We start from the raw sequence: 19840 nt of genomic DNA, 5'->3' as shown, positions 1-19840 counted from the left end.
CTATCAAGCCTGTTATCAAAACTTAAGGTTAAATCTAGAACCAAGTAATTTTTATGCAAACTTCAAAAGTGTATTTTAACAATGAACAAAAATGGGCATTAGCTATATGTACATATTTTTTCCTGATTGATACTAGTAATCTATAGTGGCATCATCTTTCAAGTTCAAAGGGCGGTGGCACGTAAAAAATAAATGGTAGAAAAAGTGAACATTAATTATCCATATCATAGATGACCTTAAGAAGCAGAGTATAAATAGAAAAAAAATCAGAGATGTTCTTCAGAGTTTTGTATGTTCTAATCGGTATTTTTGTGGGGCCTCTAGTATCCAATGATTATATCAGTAGGAAAAAAATGGGAGTATCTTTTGCTCTTATTGGAAGATAATGATGCTGACATGAGTTTGGTGGATCAACACCTTCATTCACAACTTACTAAACATGGATTCCTTAACCCTTTGCAAATTTAATCTGAAAGGATTACAAACAAAGCAACACTGATGTGAGGGGCAGTGTGACACAACTGAAGTCTTGTTTTCTAGTCCTTGTTTTAAGGTTTACCAGGTATGACCCTGGGCAACCATCTGAGTATGCTTTCTCAAGAACTCAGAAATAGTACCACCCAACTTTCAGTACTTCCAGGCTTCAGTAAGGCATTCAAATGTTACGGTTCCTTTCTTTTTCCTTATGGTTGTTTAGAGAAATAGAGGACACGAAAATGCCTGACACATTATAAATGTTTATTATTAGCTTCCTATCTTTCCTACCTGGGTTTTTATATACTAGTCCACTAGGGCACAATTAATAACCATTTTTAACTGCTGGGCTATGTAATCATCTAGAAATCTTTGTTATTAATGTGGTTTGGTTGTGTTACTACTCTTAAAGAGTGAATATTAATGTCTCCATCTGAGAACTTGTGGCCACTTGGGTTACTGAAGAGGGAAACATGGGGATCTTAATATGCTTTTCATTTCTACATTGCCTGAGTAATGTATGCAATTTTGTATAGTTTTGTATAATTACAGCTCTATTTGTAATAGATTGGGACTTTTGATTCATGGAATTAGCTCCTACACATAAGGGTCTATCTTGTTATTGATGTCACTCTTTGGTACTTTCTCCATAAATTCTGACCATTTTGTACTACCAATAATCCTCTTTATATTTCTCTATATTTTTTTCTGCCCTATACTTGGCATTTCTACAACACTGGTTACAGAAGAATAAATAATTAGCACTTGGCTTACCTGACTAGTCAGCTTCCCTCTAGTTTTCAGTACTTTTTGACTGCAGCTTAGAAGTACCAACACCCCAAGTCAGGGGATGGAAACCACAGCAAGTGAGACAGTCTGGCCCTTGGCCTGTTTTTGTAAATAGTTTTATTGGAACACAGCCACCAGCATTCATTTACATACAAAGGCTGCTTTTGTGCTATTTAACAGAGTTGAATAGTTGCAACAAAGAACATATGGCCTGCAAAGCCTAATATAGTTAATATCTGGCCTTCTACAGAAAAAGTTTGTGGACCCCCTGCTCTAAGTTTAGTATTGGGAGGTCTCTATGCTCTTTCAATGACAGATGCAATTTAACTACTATAGTGTCTAAACTTAACTGAACGTTGAGGGTGGCCTAATCAGATGTCAAATGAAAGAACAATATGCATGTATCTTTTATCCTTCTTTGTACCACTCCTTGAGAGCAGAAACAGAAATTTCTATTATCTGACTGGGTTTTAATTCAGCAACCAAAGTGAAAAATCAAACCACTTCTGCGTAAAAGAGACTCTATGAGGACTTTATACTAAATACCATGGGTATCCAGTAAACCGTGTGTGTGTGTGTGTGTGTGTGTGTGTGTAACATTTAGAGAGGCATTTATTAAATTCAACTTATACTCCTATTTAATCTCTGTAACCGTACAGTAAGTCACTAAGGAGCCACCTTAGGAAATTAAGGAACTATAGCTTTATTTGTAATAACCCCAAACTGGAAACAACCAAAACATCCCTCAATAGGAATATGGTTAAACAATTTGGTAAATCCATACCATGGAATACTATTCAGCAATAAAAAGGAAGAAACTACTGGACAACTCAGATATATCACAAGGGGCATTATGATGAATGAAAAGAGCTAATCTCAAATTGTTGCATACTGTATGATTCCATTTATATAACATTCTCATCATGACAAAATTATGGAGATTAAGAATGAATTAGTGATTGCCAGGGGTTAGAACTGGTAGGGCTAGATGTGGCTACAAAGAGTAGCATGAGGGAGATCTTTGTGATGATGATAGTTCTGTATCTTGATTGAAGTGTTGGTGATAAAAAACTACACATGTGAGAAAATGGCACAGAACTACTTACACACATTGTACCAATGTCAATATCCTGATTTTCATATTGTATACAGTAACTCAAAATGAAAAAATTGGGGGAAACTGGGTTCAACCTACAAGGACCTCTCTGTGTTATTTTTGCAACTTCCTTATTTCAAAATAAGAGGTTAAAAAAACAGATACTTACACATACAAAAAAATTCATAGCAAAATAAAATGCACCATAGCCAATTTTATTCAAATTGTCCAAAATTTATATTCAGTATTTAATTATTTCTAAAAAGTATGTTACCCTTTATTATAATGGTTTTAATATTTCTTCTTTTATAGTTTTTCATCTTTTCTTTACAATTCTTCAGTAGAAGCCAGAATCTTGAGTTGCCCAGTTAGGAGCCTAAAATATACAGAGAAAAATTGACAGGGTGAAAAGAAAATACTTTCTAAAAAAGCTAACATAGAAAAAAGTGACACGGCATTTACTTTAGCACCACTCCTGTCAAACCAGTCTAAGACCTTAAATTCTGCAATTACTAAATGTCAGATGTTCCACTTAGAACAAAGCAAACACATCAAAATGTTACCTGAGATACTACCTTTAGGCCAATTACACAATATAACAATTATAGTATCACCAACATTGGAACAATAATCAATACAAATTGATCCTAAAGCATACAGAAAAAAAATCATATAAGTTATTTTCCAGGCTCAGCTATCCTAGACTTGGTTGGAATATGCATCCAATTCTAATGAGTCTTCCTCTTTTGAAACTAAAGGACTGTTCTAAGGACACCAATCTGTCCCTAAAATTTCAATCAAATGGGGTCTTTGAAAGTCCCAAAACTGCTTCCTAATGACTTTCTACCTGGTTATATATAATCTATCCAGTTATACATAATCATAATGTCTAAACAGCATTAAAGATAGTTTCGGATTCCAAAATTATAAGGCCATTCAAGTTCCTTCAATATATAATACACAGGATCTCTACAAAAAGGGTGATGTGATTATTTTGATATGAACATCAGAAATGAAATTTGTGTAAGATCAGCACTAATAGATATAATAAGATCAACGTTTTTACAGAACCATTTCTTTAGATTTAGAAAGAACACACACTTCAAGCACTTGAAAGAGAGCTACACATGTAAGTTATCATCTGCCAGTATCAAAATGATGTGTTGAAAACCCTGAGGAAATGATTTAATGAAGTCACACAGGAAGAGTAAAAGGAGAAAAAAAAATAGTTATAACAAATGAGCAACATAATTTTTTTCAGTTTTCTTGACTAATGCATATAATACATCTAAGAAAAAATTCATTTTAGTTTAGTAATTTCTTAAACTAAATGTTCATAACTTTAAATAGCAATAAAAATCAGGTACAACTGATACTGATACTGTCTCAAAAAAAGGTCATGTAACAATTATGTTACATTGTTCCTAAATCCCAGACAGAGTAGAAAATGTGTGGTTCTTACCTCTGATCTACTATTCTGATTAAGTTTCTTCTCAATATTCATGGCCAGTATCTGGCTTCTGAAAGAAAGGCTTTTGGTCTTTTCAATCACTTGCTGATAGGGTGAGACTGCATTGTTACCCATCACCACATGGCCCTAAAATGAAACAGAAGAAAATTGATCCTATAATGATAATGACTGAATTTCCCAGGTAATTAATGAGCATGCTATAACAATACTACATGACTATTGCAAATATTTTTAGAAACTGTATAGAGATGACAACATTTAGCAAGAAAAAGGACGTTGCTGTTGCCTTCAAAGAACTATTATACATTAAAACAAAATAAATTCTTAACAAAAAGTAAAATGTCCTAACTTCTTCAAAATTTCTAAAAATACAAAATCATCAGCAATTGGTATTTAGCATATAGCATAACTAACATAATACTCACTAATTTAGAATCAATCTTGGCATCGAGTCTTGCATTTCTTATCAAATTCACAATCCACCTTTCAGCTTCTTCTGGAGTCATGTTCAGTTTATCTGCCAACATGCTAATGAAAAAAGTAAAAACAGTAATGTTAATTAGCTGGGCCTAAAAATTTAGTTTTATGTATCTGTTTGGTCCATGCTCTACATAGAGAATTTTAGGTATTTCTGGGTCACCCTCTCTTATATACCAAGACCCATACTATCTACATTGCTCTTATGTTTGTGCCTCTTGTCTCGTATTATACATGACCTATATCCTATTTTATCAACCAAACTGTAAGATCTTGGAGGGTACCATATTCTGCATTTATGAAAATCCTTTCAGCTTCTAGAACATACTGTACAGCACATGATCAACAAATAATGATGTAAGGGAGAAAAAGGTTTTATAATGTACACTCAGCCCTCTGCATCCATGGATTCAACCTACCACAGATAGAAAATACTGGGGTAAAAAATAACACAGTAAAACAAACAAACAAACAATTTAAAAAAATGAATAAAAAAACCAATAAAGCATAACAACTATTTACATACTATTTTTCTGTCGAGGGCTGACTATATAATGATTATACAAAGTAAGCCTACTACAAGGAGCATCAGTAATAAGTATAATCTAATGAAAACTATAATTAAAACTCAGGGTTACTGTGTATATTTGTGCTGTTAACTCTAGGGACACTCCCTGGAGTTGTATACTTTATAACCTATATGACCACTGAATTTTAGAGAAGGGGGAGGGAGGCCAGACTGTGAAGACCCCAATCTAAAATACTTTTTGACATCAACCAATCTGCATTTTGTATTTTTCCAAATTATGATCAGGCTGAAGAGGGTTGTTGCTGCGTTTAATTTGTCAGGACTAAAAAGCAAGCACCTCTCTGGGTAAGTAGGGTTAGCCAGTCAGCTGATGAAAGAATATCTATGTATATAATATTTAAGAGCATACATTTAAAAGTGTATAGTACATATGCATGCATATATAGTTATTTATACATGAACATCAACTGTCCTTTATCTTCATTAAAGATATCACGTATTGCCCAGCCTTTTAATGTAATCACTGATTTGATGAAAACTAGAATATCATCAACAAAATCATTCTTTGGAATGTTATGAACTAAAATTTCTGACAGCATTCCCAACTTTAAAACATAAATATTCAAGCCATTAGTGACTGTATAATTAATTATTTAATTCCAGAGCTCCTAATCCAAATGTAAGCAATCTAGTTAATAAAAATACCTTTATGGAAATAATATAATCTCTGTGCTATCCCTATTTTATATGTCTATTGACAATGAGTTCACAGAATTTTGTTGAAAATGTAAAAATTAAGTTAGGCTACCAATAAAATAGTCCAAAACTAAATCTATGAAGACAATTATTTTAAATTTTTCTTTAAGAGAAGCTTGAAGTTAAAAACAAGATAAATATGGAATAGAGCCAACTAAACCATAAAATTCCCAGGATTTGTGTCAAAATCATGTTTTTTCTGTTTTTTTCTTTTTCTTCACCAAGGCACCCTGTGTCAATGTTCTTTGTGTTTTTATAACCAATTTTGTTGTAAGCACACATTCATAGCAAACTTAAGGAACAATTAATCCATGACTATTAATTCACATGGACAAATTTTATTCTTTATCACTGCTGTCTAAATAAATCCCATTTTTTAAAAGCCATAGGGAAATGTGCCATTTTACTGAAACAAGAAGTCCTTTTTTTTTAAATTCCTACAACTGGTGTTTCCTATGGCCTCCCAATAAACTCCTTGTGTTCCCTGCTGATATTTGACTTTAGAAACAGGTAAATTTCATTTCTATTGGCACTAGCAAAGGAAGTATATGTTTGATACTTTTACCTGAAGTTGCTAATCTAAAGACTTTCTAACACATACTCATGATTTTACTCTGGTTAGCGCAAATGAAACAATCTGTACAAAACATATTAAAATTCCAACCTTCAAGGTCTCTACATTCTGCTTTTCAAAAGTAGAAACATTATTTCTAGATAGCAATTAGTTAATTAATATATAGTTGGTATCATAAAAAATGATAATGAAACATCCAGTCTTGAAACCTACGTTATCTGATTCTTCTACAATTGAGAAGTCCTATCAATTTCTTTCTTTCTTTCTTTTTTTGGAGACAGGGTCTCGCTCTGCCACCTAGGCTGGAGTGCAGTGACACACAATCATAGCTCATTGTAGCCTCAAACTCCTGCGTTCAAGGGCTCCTCCCACCTCAGCCTCCTGAGTAGCTGGGACTACGGGCCTGTACCACTGCACCTGGCTAATTTTTTTTCTTTTTGGTAAAGATGGGGTGTTGCTATGTTGCTTAGGTTGGTCTTAAGCAATCCCCCCATCTCAGTCTCCACGCATTAGAGGTGGTAGCCACTACGCATGGCCAATTATTTCTTTAATCACTGCTTTTCACCTAAAGTTTCTTTGCAATCTACTCTGGTCTTGAGAGACTCTCCTCTCCACCAGCCATATTAACCCCCTCTGTTCATCAAACATGCCATGTTCTTAACCACTTCAGGACCTTTGACCTGTTTACAAGGATCCCCGGCCCTTTTTTTTCATAGCATTAGTAACAGCTGTAGTTGTTTACTGAATATCTGCTTCCATGATGGACTATTTGTGCAATCAAAGAGCACGCACCCTATCTTCCTTGTTCACTGCTATATATCCAGTGATTAACAGCACAATGCCCAGCACACAGGAAGCAATTAACATTCACTGTCTGACTGATTCCTGTTCTAGTCACTATTCTTTCTAGTTCAGGCTCCATTACTATTTCCTAGTTTTCTAACTAGTTTACATCTTAAGTCTTTCCTTAATCTATTTCATATAGTTCCCAGGTCAGTTATAAAACCCAACTACAGTATTCCACCCCCGCACCAATATCTGCAGTTCCACTTACTGTGGTTTCAGTTACTCCCATGGTCAACCACGGTCTGAAAATATTACATGGAAAATTCCAGAAATAATTCATAAGTTTAAATTGTGCACCATTCTGAATAGCATGATGAAATCTTGCACCATCCCACTCTACCCGACTCAGGAATTGTCCAGTGTATCCACGCTGTATATGCACCCCTGCTGTCAGTTTAGTAGCCATCTCAATTATTAGACTGTCCCACTATCACAGTGCTTGTGTTCAAGTAACTATTATTTTACTTAATAATGGTCCCCAAAGTGAACAGTAGTGATGCTGGTGTATTGTTAAAATTTTTCTATTTTATTATTGGTTGTTAATCTCTTACTTTGCCTAATTTATAAATTAAACTTTATCACAGGTATGTATGTATAGAAAAAAACAATAGTATGTACAGGGTTTGGTACTATCCTTGGTTTGAGGCACGGGGGTCATGGAATGTATATCCTAGGATAAGGGGGGGAATACCGTAACCAGTTTATTCCCGAATTCCTTTCAAAACTTTCATGGAACACTTATACTAAAACAATAAAATTCAAACTTCTAAGTTATTCATTCATAGCTCTACAATTTCACTTCAATCTACCTCTCCTAGCTCTCATTATTCTCATGAATACCACATGCCAACCAAACCAAAGCAATTCTTTTCCTTTGTCATTCACTCAACAAAATATAAACTGTGTTAGATGCAGCTGACAAAGTATCATTTATTTGTCATCCTTTATAGAGTTTAAGTCAGAGGTGGGGGCTGGGGACAATCACCTAATGCCCCCAATACATAAACTACTGTACATATAATGAAGAAAAAGTAGAAAGAACTATGTGAGATGCAAAAAGGTTTACCAGCTCAAGTCTGGGAGTTTGGGAAGAGCTTACTTAAGGAAATAATATTTAATCTCAGATTTTTAAGACAAAAGAAAAAAATTCCATCCTATTTAATAAATAATTAGAATTCTCTATCCCTCCTCTTTTTTTTTTTTTTTGAGACAGAGTCTCACTCTGTTGCCCAGGCTAGAGTGAGTGCCGGGGCGTCAGCCTAGCTCACAGCAACCTCAAACTCCTGAGCTCAAGCGATCCTCCTGTCTCAGCCTCCCGAGTAGCTGGGACTACAGGCATGCACCACCATGCCCGGCTAATTTTTTCTATATATATTTTTAGCTGTCCATATAATTTCTTTCTATTTTTAGTAGAGATGGGGTCTCACTCTTGCTCAGGCTGGTCTCGAACTCCTGAGCTCAAACGATCCGCCCACCTCGGCCTCCCAGAGTGCTAGGATTACAGGCGTGAGCCACTGCGCCCGGCCTCCTCCTCTTTTTTTATATCTATATTCTAAGTCTCATATTCCAACATGGCTAGAGCAATTTGGCAACATGCATCCCGATTCATAAATGCCTGCATGCTTGGAGCCATAATCCTATTTCAGTAATTTATTGTCTACACTGTGCTTGTTGATCTTTTACTTAGTAAATCAAGTCAAAGAAAAACTTGAATTAAGGTCCAAGAAGTATTAGGAAATTATTGACGGCATTGTAGGTTATCTAAGCTACCAATCACTCTGAGAGTGAATTAAAGAATATGAAAATAGTCTAGTTTCCTTTAAGTAACATGAAAATGCACACAGTAAAAAGAAACTAAATAATTAACAGAAAGAAATCCTCAAAGCCTACAGTTCTTTTCCATTTGGCCAATTTTATGCAAAAATAGTATAAATTTAGAAATAAAAATGTAATAGCCTATTAAAGCTTAAAAGAGAAAAAGTTGGTTTAAGCTATTCTAGAAAATGCTTACCTAATGTTACTGAAAATAATTCAGTTTATCAATAAACTAAAAGACAAAGTACATAAAAATACAGAATTTCTGAGAAAAATTTCTAATTCAATCCAGATTTTAAACATAAAAAATAACTTCTATGTTATTTAGATTATACTAAAACTCTTTTTTTTTTTTTTGAGACAGAGTCTCACTCTGTCACGCTGAGTAGAGTTTTAGTATTGTTTCTTCTTTTCTGTTTCTTTTTTTGGTAACAAGAGTCTTGCTCTGTTGCCCAGGCTAGAGTGCCATGGCACCAGCCTAGCTCATAGCAACCTCAAACTCCTGGGCTCAAACGATCCTCTGCCTCAGCCCTCCAAGTAGCTGGGACTACAGGCATGCGCCACAAGGCTCAGCTAATTTTTCTGTTTTTGGCAGAGACGGGGTCTCACTCTTGCTCAGGATGGTCTCAAACTACTGAATTCAACTGATTCTCCTACCTTGGCCTCCCAGAGTACTAGGATTACAGGAGTGAGCCAACGCACCCATTCATACTAAAAGTCTTGTAGTCAGCTTAAACATTTAAATTTTTTCTGTAAATCCCTTACACATATCTCTAAACTGACTAGTTCTGTTCAACTGACACAAAAACATGGTATTGAATATGTTAAATAAGATATGCATAGAATCAAGTGCTATTTCAAAAGACATAGCAAAATTATTTCATCCTCAGTTCAAACTCTTTAAACATGTTCATGTTTCCAGCACAGAATCATTACTTTTTTTTAAGTTTCTGAGCAGTAAATAGTACCAGTGGCACCAATCAAGGACATAAGATATCTAAGTATAGGAAACCAATTAGGACTTCATCGGCTTTAGGCTGATTTTCTTCTTTTTTTAAACTTTTTATTTTTTTGTAAGACGAGGATTCACCATGTTGCCCAGGCTGGTCTCAAACTCTTGGCCTCAAGTGATCCTCCCACCTTGGTCTCCCAAAGTGATGGGATTATAGGTGTGAGCCACTCTGCCCAGCCAAGTTGATTTTCTATCAGGTTTCCAATGCCTAATCTCTAAGACAGTGTCCCTTCTCTGAACCCTCCCATAGCCACCAACCTCTCCCCACCTCACGCCCCCATCTTAATTAATAAAGATTTGGGAAAATAAGGATTTTGGGGTACTACATTTCACATGGCTTATTAATTACCTCTTTAAATAACTTGGCTTTCCAAATTTTATTTGACAAGCACAATTTATTTCAAATTCTGTTGATTTAAACATTAAGATATGGGAACCTCTGGTCATCATTGAAGACCACAGGCCAACTATTCAGCATACCCAAAGAAAAGTACTCCAAGTCTTTCTAAGAATATGCTAAGACAAGAAACTAAAGAGTAAATGTTAAGTGCAAACTGTGTTTAACTATAAGACTGGGAGGAAATAGGAAAAACAAAACAGAATAAAACAGAAACACTAAATGCTATATGTGACAACTGAAAATTCTTGCTGAATGTTCCAACATTTCTTTATAACCTTATAGTTAATGCAGAAATGCAATGACAATGGCCTTAGAAACTATCGCCATCTGGAAACATCTATTTCTCTCTACTATCAGTAAGTATAATTCTAAATATAAATTGTTATGTGGTAATAAGAATGTTAAGAAAACTATTAAGATCTCTGTTACTTAATAAAATAAGCAAAGTAGAATAACTTCCTAACTTAAAGTAATGCAAGAGTAGTTGGCAAATACCTTCTTCTATGAAAAGCCAAAACTAACCCCCTATAAGGAAATTGTATTAATGTATGCTTCAACATGTTTATCATATACACTCAAAATATTACTTCCATACTTTGTTTTTATCTGCAATTGAAAACTGGTCCAAGAATTATTTCAGAACAGCTTTTAAATTTCAGACACATATTATATCTGATAAACTATTCAGCTATATTAAATTAAACCCCACCATAGTAATCTTTTCTGACAGATGTTGCACACTTTATGGTAAACAGATTTGTAACTTATCCTACAAATATACAGAGTTGTTTATAAGCTGTTAAAAAACATTCTTAATATGTATTTTTATAAAGATATGGCTATCACATGTGCTTACAGCCATTTAGTCAGGAAATCTATTAACAGAGAATGTTCCAAATCACAAATGAAAAGAGTTGTTTAATAAATAACCATGGGTTGTATACTATTCCATTCAGCATTTGAAATGTATCCTTTGGGGAAAGAAAAGGAGGCCAGAGATACATCCTTCCTCTTTCCCCACAAAAAGGGAGACTATCAAATAACTTTAGACAATTCAGAGGCAAAGACAGCCCAGCATAAACTAGTGAATAGAATAATTTCTCGTAATTATTAATAGTATTAGTGGAAAAAAGTCTAGTTTGGGGATTAAAGATACTCCATTTAGAGAGTTATCAGGGTTCAATCTATCGTCTATCTAAATTACTTCTCTGGTTTTCAATATACAAAATATGTCTATGTCATTCTCTCTAATCACTGCACTATATTTGAAAGCATCTATCATAATTTAATATCTGTTTTCTATCTCTGGATTTTAAGCTCTTTGAGAGTGTGCTCAATATTTTCTATCTAGTGTTTGGCCAGAAGAGGCACTCAGTAACATTTATAATGTTTTCTTTGGACAGCAGTACTACTAGTTATGTTGCTATTAATTAATTATATCTTAATCATGATACATACCATTATTTGCCCTCTTTAGAAAGCTGATCACTGCTTTTTAGAATATGTTTTGGACATTCCCAAAATGACAAAATACAGAATTGGAGAAGGGATTGTATGACTGGTTGCCAGGGATCAAGGAGGGATTGGCAGGGAAGTGGGTACTGCTATAAAAGAGCAACCTGAGGGATTTTTGTGGTGATGGAAATGTTCTGTACCTTGAATGTATCAACGTCAATGTCCTGGTTGCTATATTTTACTATAGTTTTGCAAAATGTTACTAATGGGAGAAACCTAATAAAGAACACAGGGGATCTCTATTATTTCTTACGACTGACCTATAATCATCTTAAAGTTTAATTTCTTAAAAAAAATAAGCAAGGTCTTGCATGAGAATCACTGGGGACCTTTTAAAAATACAATTGCTGGTGTCTCCCTCCAGAGAATGTTTTTGTTTTTTAGGGGTTAGACTCAGTAATCCATTATTTTTATTTAGTACTTTTTAACACATTGACTGCCACACTCGAAAAAACATTTTTTCCCTGGGGCCACAGTGTTTTATTAAAACAAAATGGTCCTTTCTAATTTGTTATTTTTTATTGTTTTCTGTGTGTAAGTTATATGCAACTCAATCCACATTTTTAGAATTAAATTGTCAATATTAATTGTAACAATGAACATCAACAAGTAAGGTTTTCATGAACCAATTGCAGGGTTTTGCTTCATGAGGCCCCAGGCTCAAAACTAGCTTGAGTTAAATACAACTCGCATGGCAGTCAATGTGTTAAAGCTTCCCATTTGATTGTAATGAGCTGCCAGGACTACAAATCACTAATTTATAACAGTGATTCCCCAAGGCTGACTGCAAACAAATCACCTGGGAAGCTTTAAACCCAGATCCTCAAGCCTTGATCCCAGAGATTTTCATTCAGAAGGTCTGGGGTGAAACTAGGAAATCTATTCTTTTTAAGTTTAAGTTGTTGTTGTTTAACTTTTCCAGACGGTTCTGATGTACGGCTAGGTTTAAAAGCTCTGGATTGTAGAAGAATTATTATTTTTCTATGTATTGTTTAAAGGTAATTAATTGTTAGCTCTGTTGGTCATTATATCATGGATTCCAAGTCCTTGGAGTCTGAATCAAGATCTCTGCTGTATTTATAAAATCCCAACATAAACACTTAACATTATTTTCAGTCACTATATTTCTAATCCATTAAAGAAGCTTTAAAAACATGAAGAAGCTTACCTTCTTAATTCATTATATACTACAGGTATTAAATCATTGATTTTTCACTCCATCACAGCAGGCTGTAATTACATGCCTAAAAAACTGGCAACCTAACACAGTGTTTTTTGATTCTAGCTGTGCTTTGGTATAATCACTCTGAAGATCCAAACAGTACAGTGGCCCTGCTACACATCACAGCGTAGCATACTCAGTAAATCTGATTCAGAAATTTAAAGTGGTTACAGGGAATCTGTATTTGAGGAGGGGGGGCGGAAACAACGATGACAGACTCTACAAAGATTGTGAGACACATAGTTAAAAAATGACTTAGTGCTTTCTGTTCACTTTTGCTGTAAAATAAATAAAAAAAAAAGAATAAAAAAAATGACTTAGGGTTTTCATCTTTATTCTCTGGCACAACTGATACACTAACTAACAGTTAAATTAGTCTAAACCTGATATTTCTGAAAATATAAATTATTCACCAGGAAATGGAATTTATAGTGAGGCACAGTACAATGAATGCTGGACACCTATTAGGCAAGGTTCTGTCATTAAATAAGACTTAAGTAGCTTAATGCTCCTGAGACTTAAGTTTCCCAGGTACAAAATAATGAAGCTGTTCTGAGTCAATGTTGTGCAAAACTGTGTTTCCAGAAGTCATAGCATTCTAAAGAGGTGTCTCAGTAGACAGGAGAAAAGCTGAACAGAGATACAGGATAAGTAGGGCGAAGGGGCTCTACTTTGATCTGCTTATATACATAAATACGTACATTCATACATATAATATTGCATTTGAAAATAAGTCCTATTGTTTAGACACATGCACATACACACAGATTTGAAAGCCATGGCTCTAGATCTTGAAATGTGAACCATCTTTCAAGTATACCACACTTGAAATACATTTCCATCACTGTAGGAAGTTTCACTGGAAAGTCTAGATGATTCAAAAACTGTGTGTGTTGCTGGATTAGAAGGTCCCTAAGATTTCTTTCAGCTTGAAAATTCTACCCTAATAATTCAAGAAAATACATTACTAATCTATGTCTTAATCATCTAAGTTAGTAAAAAAGGTAGCCAGAAAAAGTCTGAACAACCTAAGTGAAAGAAAATACATCACTGGAAGAAAAAGATTTCTGGACTTTGGAAAGTTACTAGATCTTTAGTATGAAAATACTTTAGAGACTTTAGGAGAAAACTACAGGGGTCAAAGAAAAAAATAAAAATCTAAACCAAGATAGGTAATGATAATATCACATCAAAGTTTACAGAAGTATTCTTACTCTATAACTTCTTTGAGCTGCACATCTCTCGAGTAGGCAGGAACAAATACTTAATCTATTTTACTGTTAAAGATAAATTGAAGCCCAGGAAACAAAATAATGAGTTAATAAAAGGAAAGAGCTGGAATTACAACAAACCTTCTTATATATGGTAACCCAGAAGCAAACACCAAAGTAAAAAAGTTATCATGGACAAAAATGCACGTGTACTAATGCTAAGAACAAAAGAAATTTATTTATATAACAAATATTTATACTATACTCATACTATACCGTACAACCCATGTTAGTAGCAAAGTTAGTATACTAGGTGCTAAAGATACAAAAAAGAGAGTCAGCTTTCAAAAGGCCCAACAGGGGTAGTTAAATAAGTTCTGGACCAAGAATGCCTAAGTGACCACATTCTAATGAGAAATGGGGAAAATTCCTCATGGGAAACCAAAATACTAACATCCCTCTTTCACAAGCCCTAATTACAAATCTTAAAAACAAAGAACAATGCAAGAATTCAGTTATCTATTGTCCACCAGAGCCCCAAATATGACATACCTACCTCTTTATTTCACAACCAACTACATATTAGGAATTTGCATATATTCTTTAAGAGAATCAGATTTTTAAAATTATGTCTGCAAGCTAAAGTACTAATAAAACTGAAGCCAAGGATTTAATTCTCATAGGAAAAGCATATGATTACACTATATTTCTAACTCTGGACAACCACTTCAATGACAACCCAGTAAAATTAGGCAAGCAAGTATGGATTAGCAAAAACAAATGGCATTAAAGAAAAAGAATTTGTATTACACACAATTCCTCAGAGGCAAACATTAAAGTAGAAAGTTTTTAAACATTTATGTTTGACTTCATCTGTGACCACAGGATGCTAGTTATTTTTCAAACTCTAATATGTACAATTAGTTTCTAATAGGTTATGTACATTTCACAATTTTTTTCCTAATAATTTTTTTACAGAACAGAGAAAATTTCAACTAAAATTCATAATTGTTCCATGTTTCAACATTTTAGGATGTCATAGGAATTTACTATATGAGAATTCAAATATGTAATTAAATAAAACAAACTCTGGAAATGATTACCAAATGTAGTGGTCTTTCAACAGTATTTCTGATTTACTGGCTATCTCCTTATTTGAACTCCTCTTGAAAACCATTTTAAAACTGGATACTTCACTTTTCTCCCTATGTAAAGTTACAATAATATTTATTTACTCTTTTAAAAAGTAACTGATAATCGTATACTGCCCTCAGCTTAGTATGTTGAAAAGTCCTGCTGTGTCACACATGGAAGCCAAAAATGCTTGAGTGTGTAGCATCCTAGAATTAAAAAAAAGTTAGCTTTTTTTCATAGATCACTCTCAAATTGTTTCCTTTTTCTTCTAAGCAAAGGGAAATAAAATAAATCCAATTAACTGGTATCTTATTAAGTGTAACTTTACAATAGATTGAAATTTCTAGGAATGTAGAAGTATAATAGAAAATATAAATCAGATCATAGTGTTCTTACTTAATGCTAATACACTGGTGGATGCGACAAAAAGTCTCAAATATGAAGAGACGGGCATTTTCAATGAAATCCTCAAGACACGCCACCAAGAAGAAGTCATTCACAAGCACCTATATGTATAAGATATAAAAAAGAAAAAAATTATGACGTTGACAAGCAATTTTCAGAAACCTGACTCAAATATTTTGTCTGCTTTAATGTTCCATTCAGTGTAGTTCCGTCATCTAATGAGTTCTACACCACAGTACTTTCTTGAACACTGTGTTCAAACCTTTAATAATTTACAAAAGCAGTAAGAGTGCTACCAAAAAATCACCTAAAAAACTGTGATATTTCCTTGTTCCATCTTGTCCGTTATCTTACGTATAAGTGCTCTGTAGACAACGTATCTTTTCTAACTATTTAAAATAAAGAGTTATAAATGGACTAAAGACATGAGTTATTTCTCTGACATTATTTCTAAGTAGACTTAGAAATTACAAAGGAAATGAATGCAAGAGGTGGCTGCTACTCCACAGATGTTATAACTAAAAGAGAATATTTAAACTTTAAGAACAGCAACCAAGTGCCCTCTGGATTTACAGCAAGGCCTAGATACTGAATGTAACGAATATACACCAATATTTACTTTAATGTCACACGTGACTACCAGAACACTTATTACCATACTGGATTCTAATTTTCTATTTTCCCTAATGTTTAAAAATCAACTCCGAATGTGTATTTGATCATTTTTTTCTTAGAAAGATAAGTCTGTCAACAGACTGTCTCAGTCTATCAACAACTTTGCCTATTTTGTGCCAGATTTTTAGTTCAAAAGATGAAATTGATGACTAGAAATTTGTGGATCTGGTAAATGCAGCTACAATCAGCAGATAAATTCTTAGTTTAATTACTTAAAACTTGCAAACTAACTATTCAAAACAACTATAACCTAACTCTTTCACAGTTGCTCTGAAGGTACTTTAGTTTCTACTAAACAACAGCAGACACTAGTTATAAAATTCATCACTACAGTGAATTGCCTGGTTTATCACAAATGTTAAATACAATCATGTGAAAAATTCTGAAGATAAACCCACCTATGAAACAAAATTGAGAATCATAGTTGTGACATACAATTCAGTGATCTTGCCTGTATGTTTATCTTACATATTTACTCATTTACAATAAGACATGGAATTACCAATAGATCTCTGAATTTAAATTAGCCCAAATGTTTTAAACAGCTCTCCTAACAAAAGGGATACACACATGGCAACATTAAAAATGTCTTCAGCCTAGCACACTCCCAAACAACTTGCCATTTTAAGATTAATAAACATTTCTGATATAATTACATCATTACTTTAAGACTCTGCAAGATTAACTCTACAATATCCAAAATTTTAAGAATGTTATAAGTGTATAAGTAAAAATTCATACTTACTGATTCACATTCCCTCAGTTTTTTCTGAGCCCCATCAAAGTCAAAATTAACATACAAGCATTCAACGAATTCTGTAATTGGGTCTTTATATGTGTAAGACTCCTGTAACATTAAGTCAAAGGTCAAGTTATATCTGGTTCAATACTGTTTAGCAGATTGCCCCTAGAATATCCCAACCTTCCTGTCTTCTTTCTTTACCATTAATTTCTAGCCAAATTACCTAGGATTATTGTCTCAAAGCAATTGCTTCTCTCCTGATTCCAGAACACATCTTAAGCTTATGTTTTTCAAACCTAACTCTCTAAATTCTCATCTTAGCTAGAGTGATTTCAAAAACTTTCAAATTCCCCTACTACCAAAAGTCTCCCTTAATCAAGAACAGTGATGCATTTCCCCAAGGATAAGGGTATTCATTCCCTACTGAATGAGAATTACTACTTTGTATTTAATTAATTCTTAGATCAAATAAATATTTAAGCTCTTTTTCTAATCCATGGTTTCTGCTGAGAAGTTCACTAAGTATCAACCAGCAGGCCTGCAACTTTTCCCCAACTTGGGGACTAATTAATCCTGTATTTATGTAAAGGTCACCCCTCTGGAATTAAACAGGTAATGATCTCCACCAAATAAGCAGCTTCAGTTTCCAGATCTTCTTTATTCTTTGCAATAAGAGCAACACAAATATACAATGTATATTAAATATTGACCTACCACACATCAATAATCATTCATACCACATCTAACATAAGTAGTATACCTTGGACTTTAAGACCATTTAATTTAAGGCTTTTCTTACTTCTAAAATTCATGTATACTTCCTTCCTATTTTTTAACCTATTTTAACCTTAAGAACTAAGAGTCCTACTTTAGAAAAAGAGATCACACCTAAAGTTTAGGTACTTTAAAAAAAATCAAAACAGATTTTAGTTTTTACCTGTTGAATAACTTTGACTAAATCTTTTAGCACCTGCCGGCGTTTTCGAACATCCTTGTTTGTTATGACCGCTGTAGTCAAATAGCGAAGAATATGTGGGCACATTGTCTGAATTGCATTAAGATACCTAAGGTAAAAATATAAACTCTGTGAGTTAAACACTTGAGCAGCCCATTAGATTGCACTGTTTCACTAGCCTAAGACTGCAAATACTTAAGAATGAATATTGTAAGGGTGTCTCCTCCTTCCAGGAAATAAAGAAACAGAATCTAACTTCAGGAATCTAAATGATGAGAATGCCAGCCAGTATCCCACAATTTTTAGTGAGATGGAAGACTCATTTAAGAATCCTATTATGATTTTTGAGTAACAGGATTTTAGAAGACTCTTCCGCATGCTGTCAGTGTGTTCCAAAAGACTGTTAAGCTATGACTTGAAATCACCCATTAGAACAAATGTGTGAAAACCTTCTACATGCAAAGTATTCATCATAATCAGAAAATTGGGCACAGAACACACTAACTGCCATGTGCGTTGTATTTAACTCATGCTAGTTTTGAGCCCAGGGCTTCATGAAGCATGTATAGCTCACACATCTCTTTACCTTGGGAGCTGTGTGGTGCACAAGCAACTCATGCTGCCGTGCTATGGCATTCATGTTACATGATGGTTGGGGCCCTGGGCAAAACCCTGCAGTTGGTTCATGAAAATCTTACTTGTTGATGTTCTTATTGTTAAATTAAGATTGACAATTTAATTCTAAAAATGTGGATTAAATGAACAGAAGTCAATACATTTCATTTTTCTATTTATGTTTACTTTTAAATTATACTTAAGCTTGACAAGAAAAATACTTTTTACCCTTATGAACTATTTTTCAAGTTTTCACATTATTAATATTCAAGTTTTATATCACCTTTTTATTGAAGAAAACACAGAAAACAATAAAAAATACAAATTTTTCATTAAATTAGAAAGGATCATTTGTTTTCAAAGTTTTTATTCTATTTTCATAATAAAACACTGGGGCCCCAAGGAAAAATAATTTTTTTTCTAGTGTTGCAGTTGATGTGTTAAAGAATTCAGGGGTTGAAAGACTCGAAACAATAGGAAGAAGGAAACTATTACAACATTACAAGGCGTTGGTTAAACTGGTAGCAGTAATTAGAAAGGAAAAGATATCAGGTAAATGTCAACAGACACTTATCTAAATACTTAGCAAATCTTGCTATTCTGATGATAAACGACAACCCTCTGTCATTAGGTGTTTATCTTGTATTTCTTCTGCTCAATTTTCTTAAATATTAAATAGTTCCCTATTTTTTATCCAATAAATACTAATTGAGCACCTCTGAGTGCCAGACACTATGCCAAGCTCAGAATTATCAATATTTGTCAATAAAGTCCATTTCTCTTAGGTGGACATTCAAGCCCCAAACTACCCAGCTCCATCTCTCATCGTATCATCACTGACAACTTCCTGTTTTTCTTCTTAAAGCTCATTCCACGTGGATTGCTCTCCCAAACACATACCCCTGAAAGCCTAAATCTTAGTCATCCTTCAGGGTCCAGCTTAGACACTTTGTTTTCCAAGTTCTTCCAGACTATGATTAATAAATCTATATTTCATTGTAGATTCCCACAAAATGTTGCTTGAACTCTTGAGAGGACCCCAGAATCTGTTAAATAACGCCTAATACTACCTAGTCCCACTTATCCTACCTTGAATGCCCTCTAAACAAGGTAAAGTATAAAAAGAA

General features: G+C 33.9%; 1 protein-coding gene across 1 annotated transcript in view; it reads right to left on the bottom strand.

Moving 5' to 3' along the window:
- Positions 1–2102: 2102 nt before the first annotated feature.
- EIF3E (eukaryotic translation initiation factor 3 subunit E) overlaps positions 2103–19840 on the bottom strand; it is a 45172-nt gene continuing 27434 nt past the window's right edge. Inside the window, exons 8-13 of the mRNA XM_069466095.1 lie at positions 18081–18207; positions 17147–17248; positions 15718–15827; positions 4256–4358; positions 3822–3956; positions 2103–2735 (exon numbers count right to left, since the gene is read on the bottom strand). Coding sequence (XP_069322196.1) covers positions 2697–2735; positions 3822–3956; positions 4256–4358; positions 15718–15827; positions 17147–17248; positions 18081–18207 — 616 coding nt within the window. The 3' untranslated portion in view covers positions 2103–2696. The remainder of the gene's footprint in view (positions 2736–3821; positions 3957–4255; positions 4359–15717; positions 15828–17146; positions 17249–18080; positions 18208–19840) is intronic.

Source organism: Eulemur rufifrons, chromosome 3 (genome assembly GCF_041146395.1).
Source record: "Eulemur rufifrons isolate Redbay chromosome 3, OSU_ERuf_1, whole genome shotgun sequence".
NCBI lineage: Eukaryota > Metazoa > Chordata > Mammalia > Primates > Lemuridae > Eulemur > Eulemur rufifrons.
Note: the sequence above shows the minus strand (reverse complement) of the source record. Positions and strands in the feature narration are given on the sequence as shown.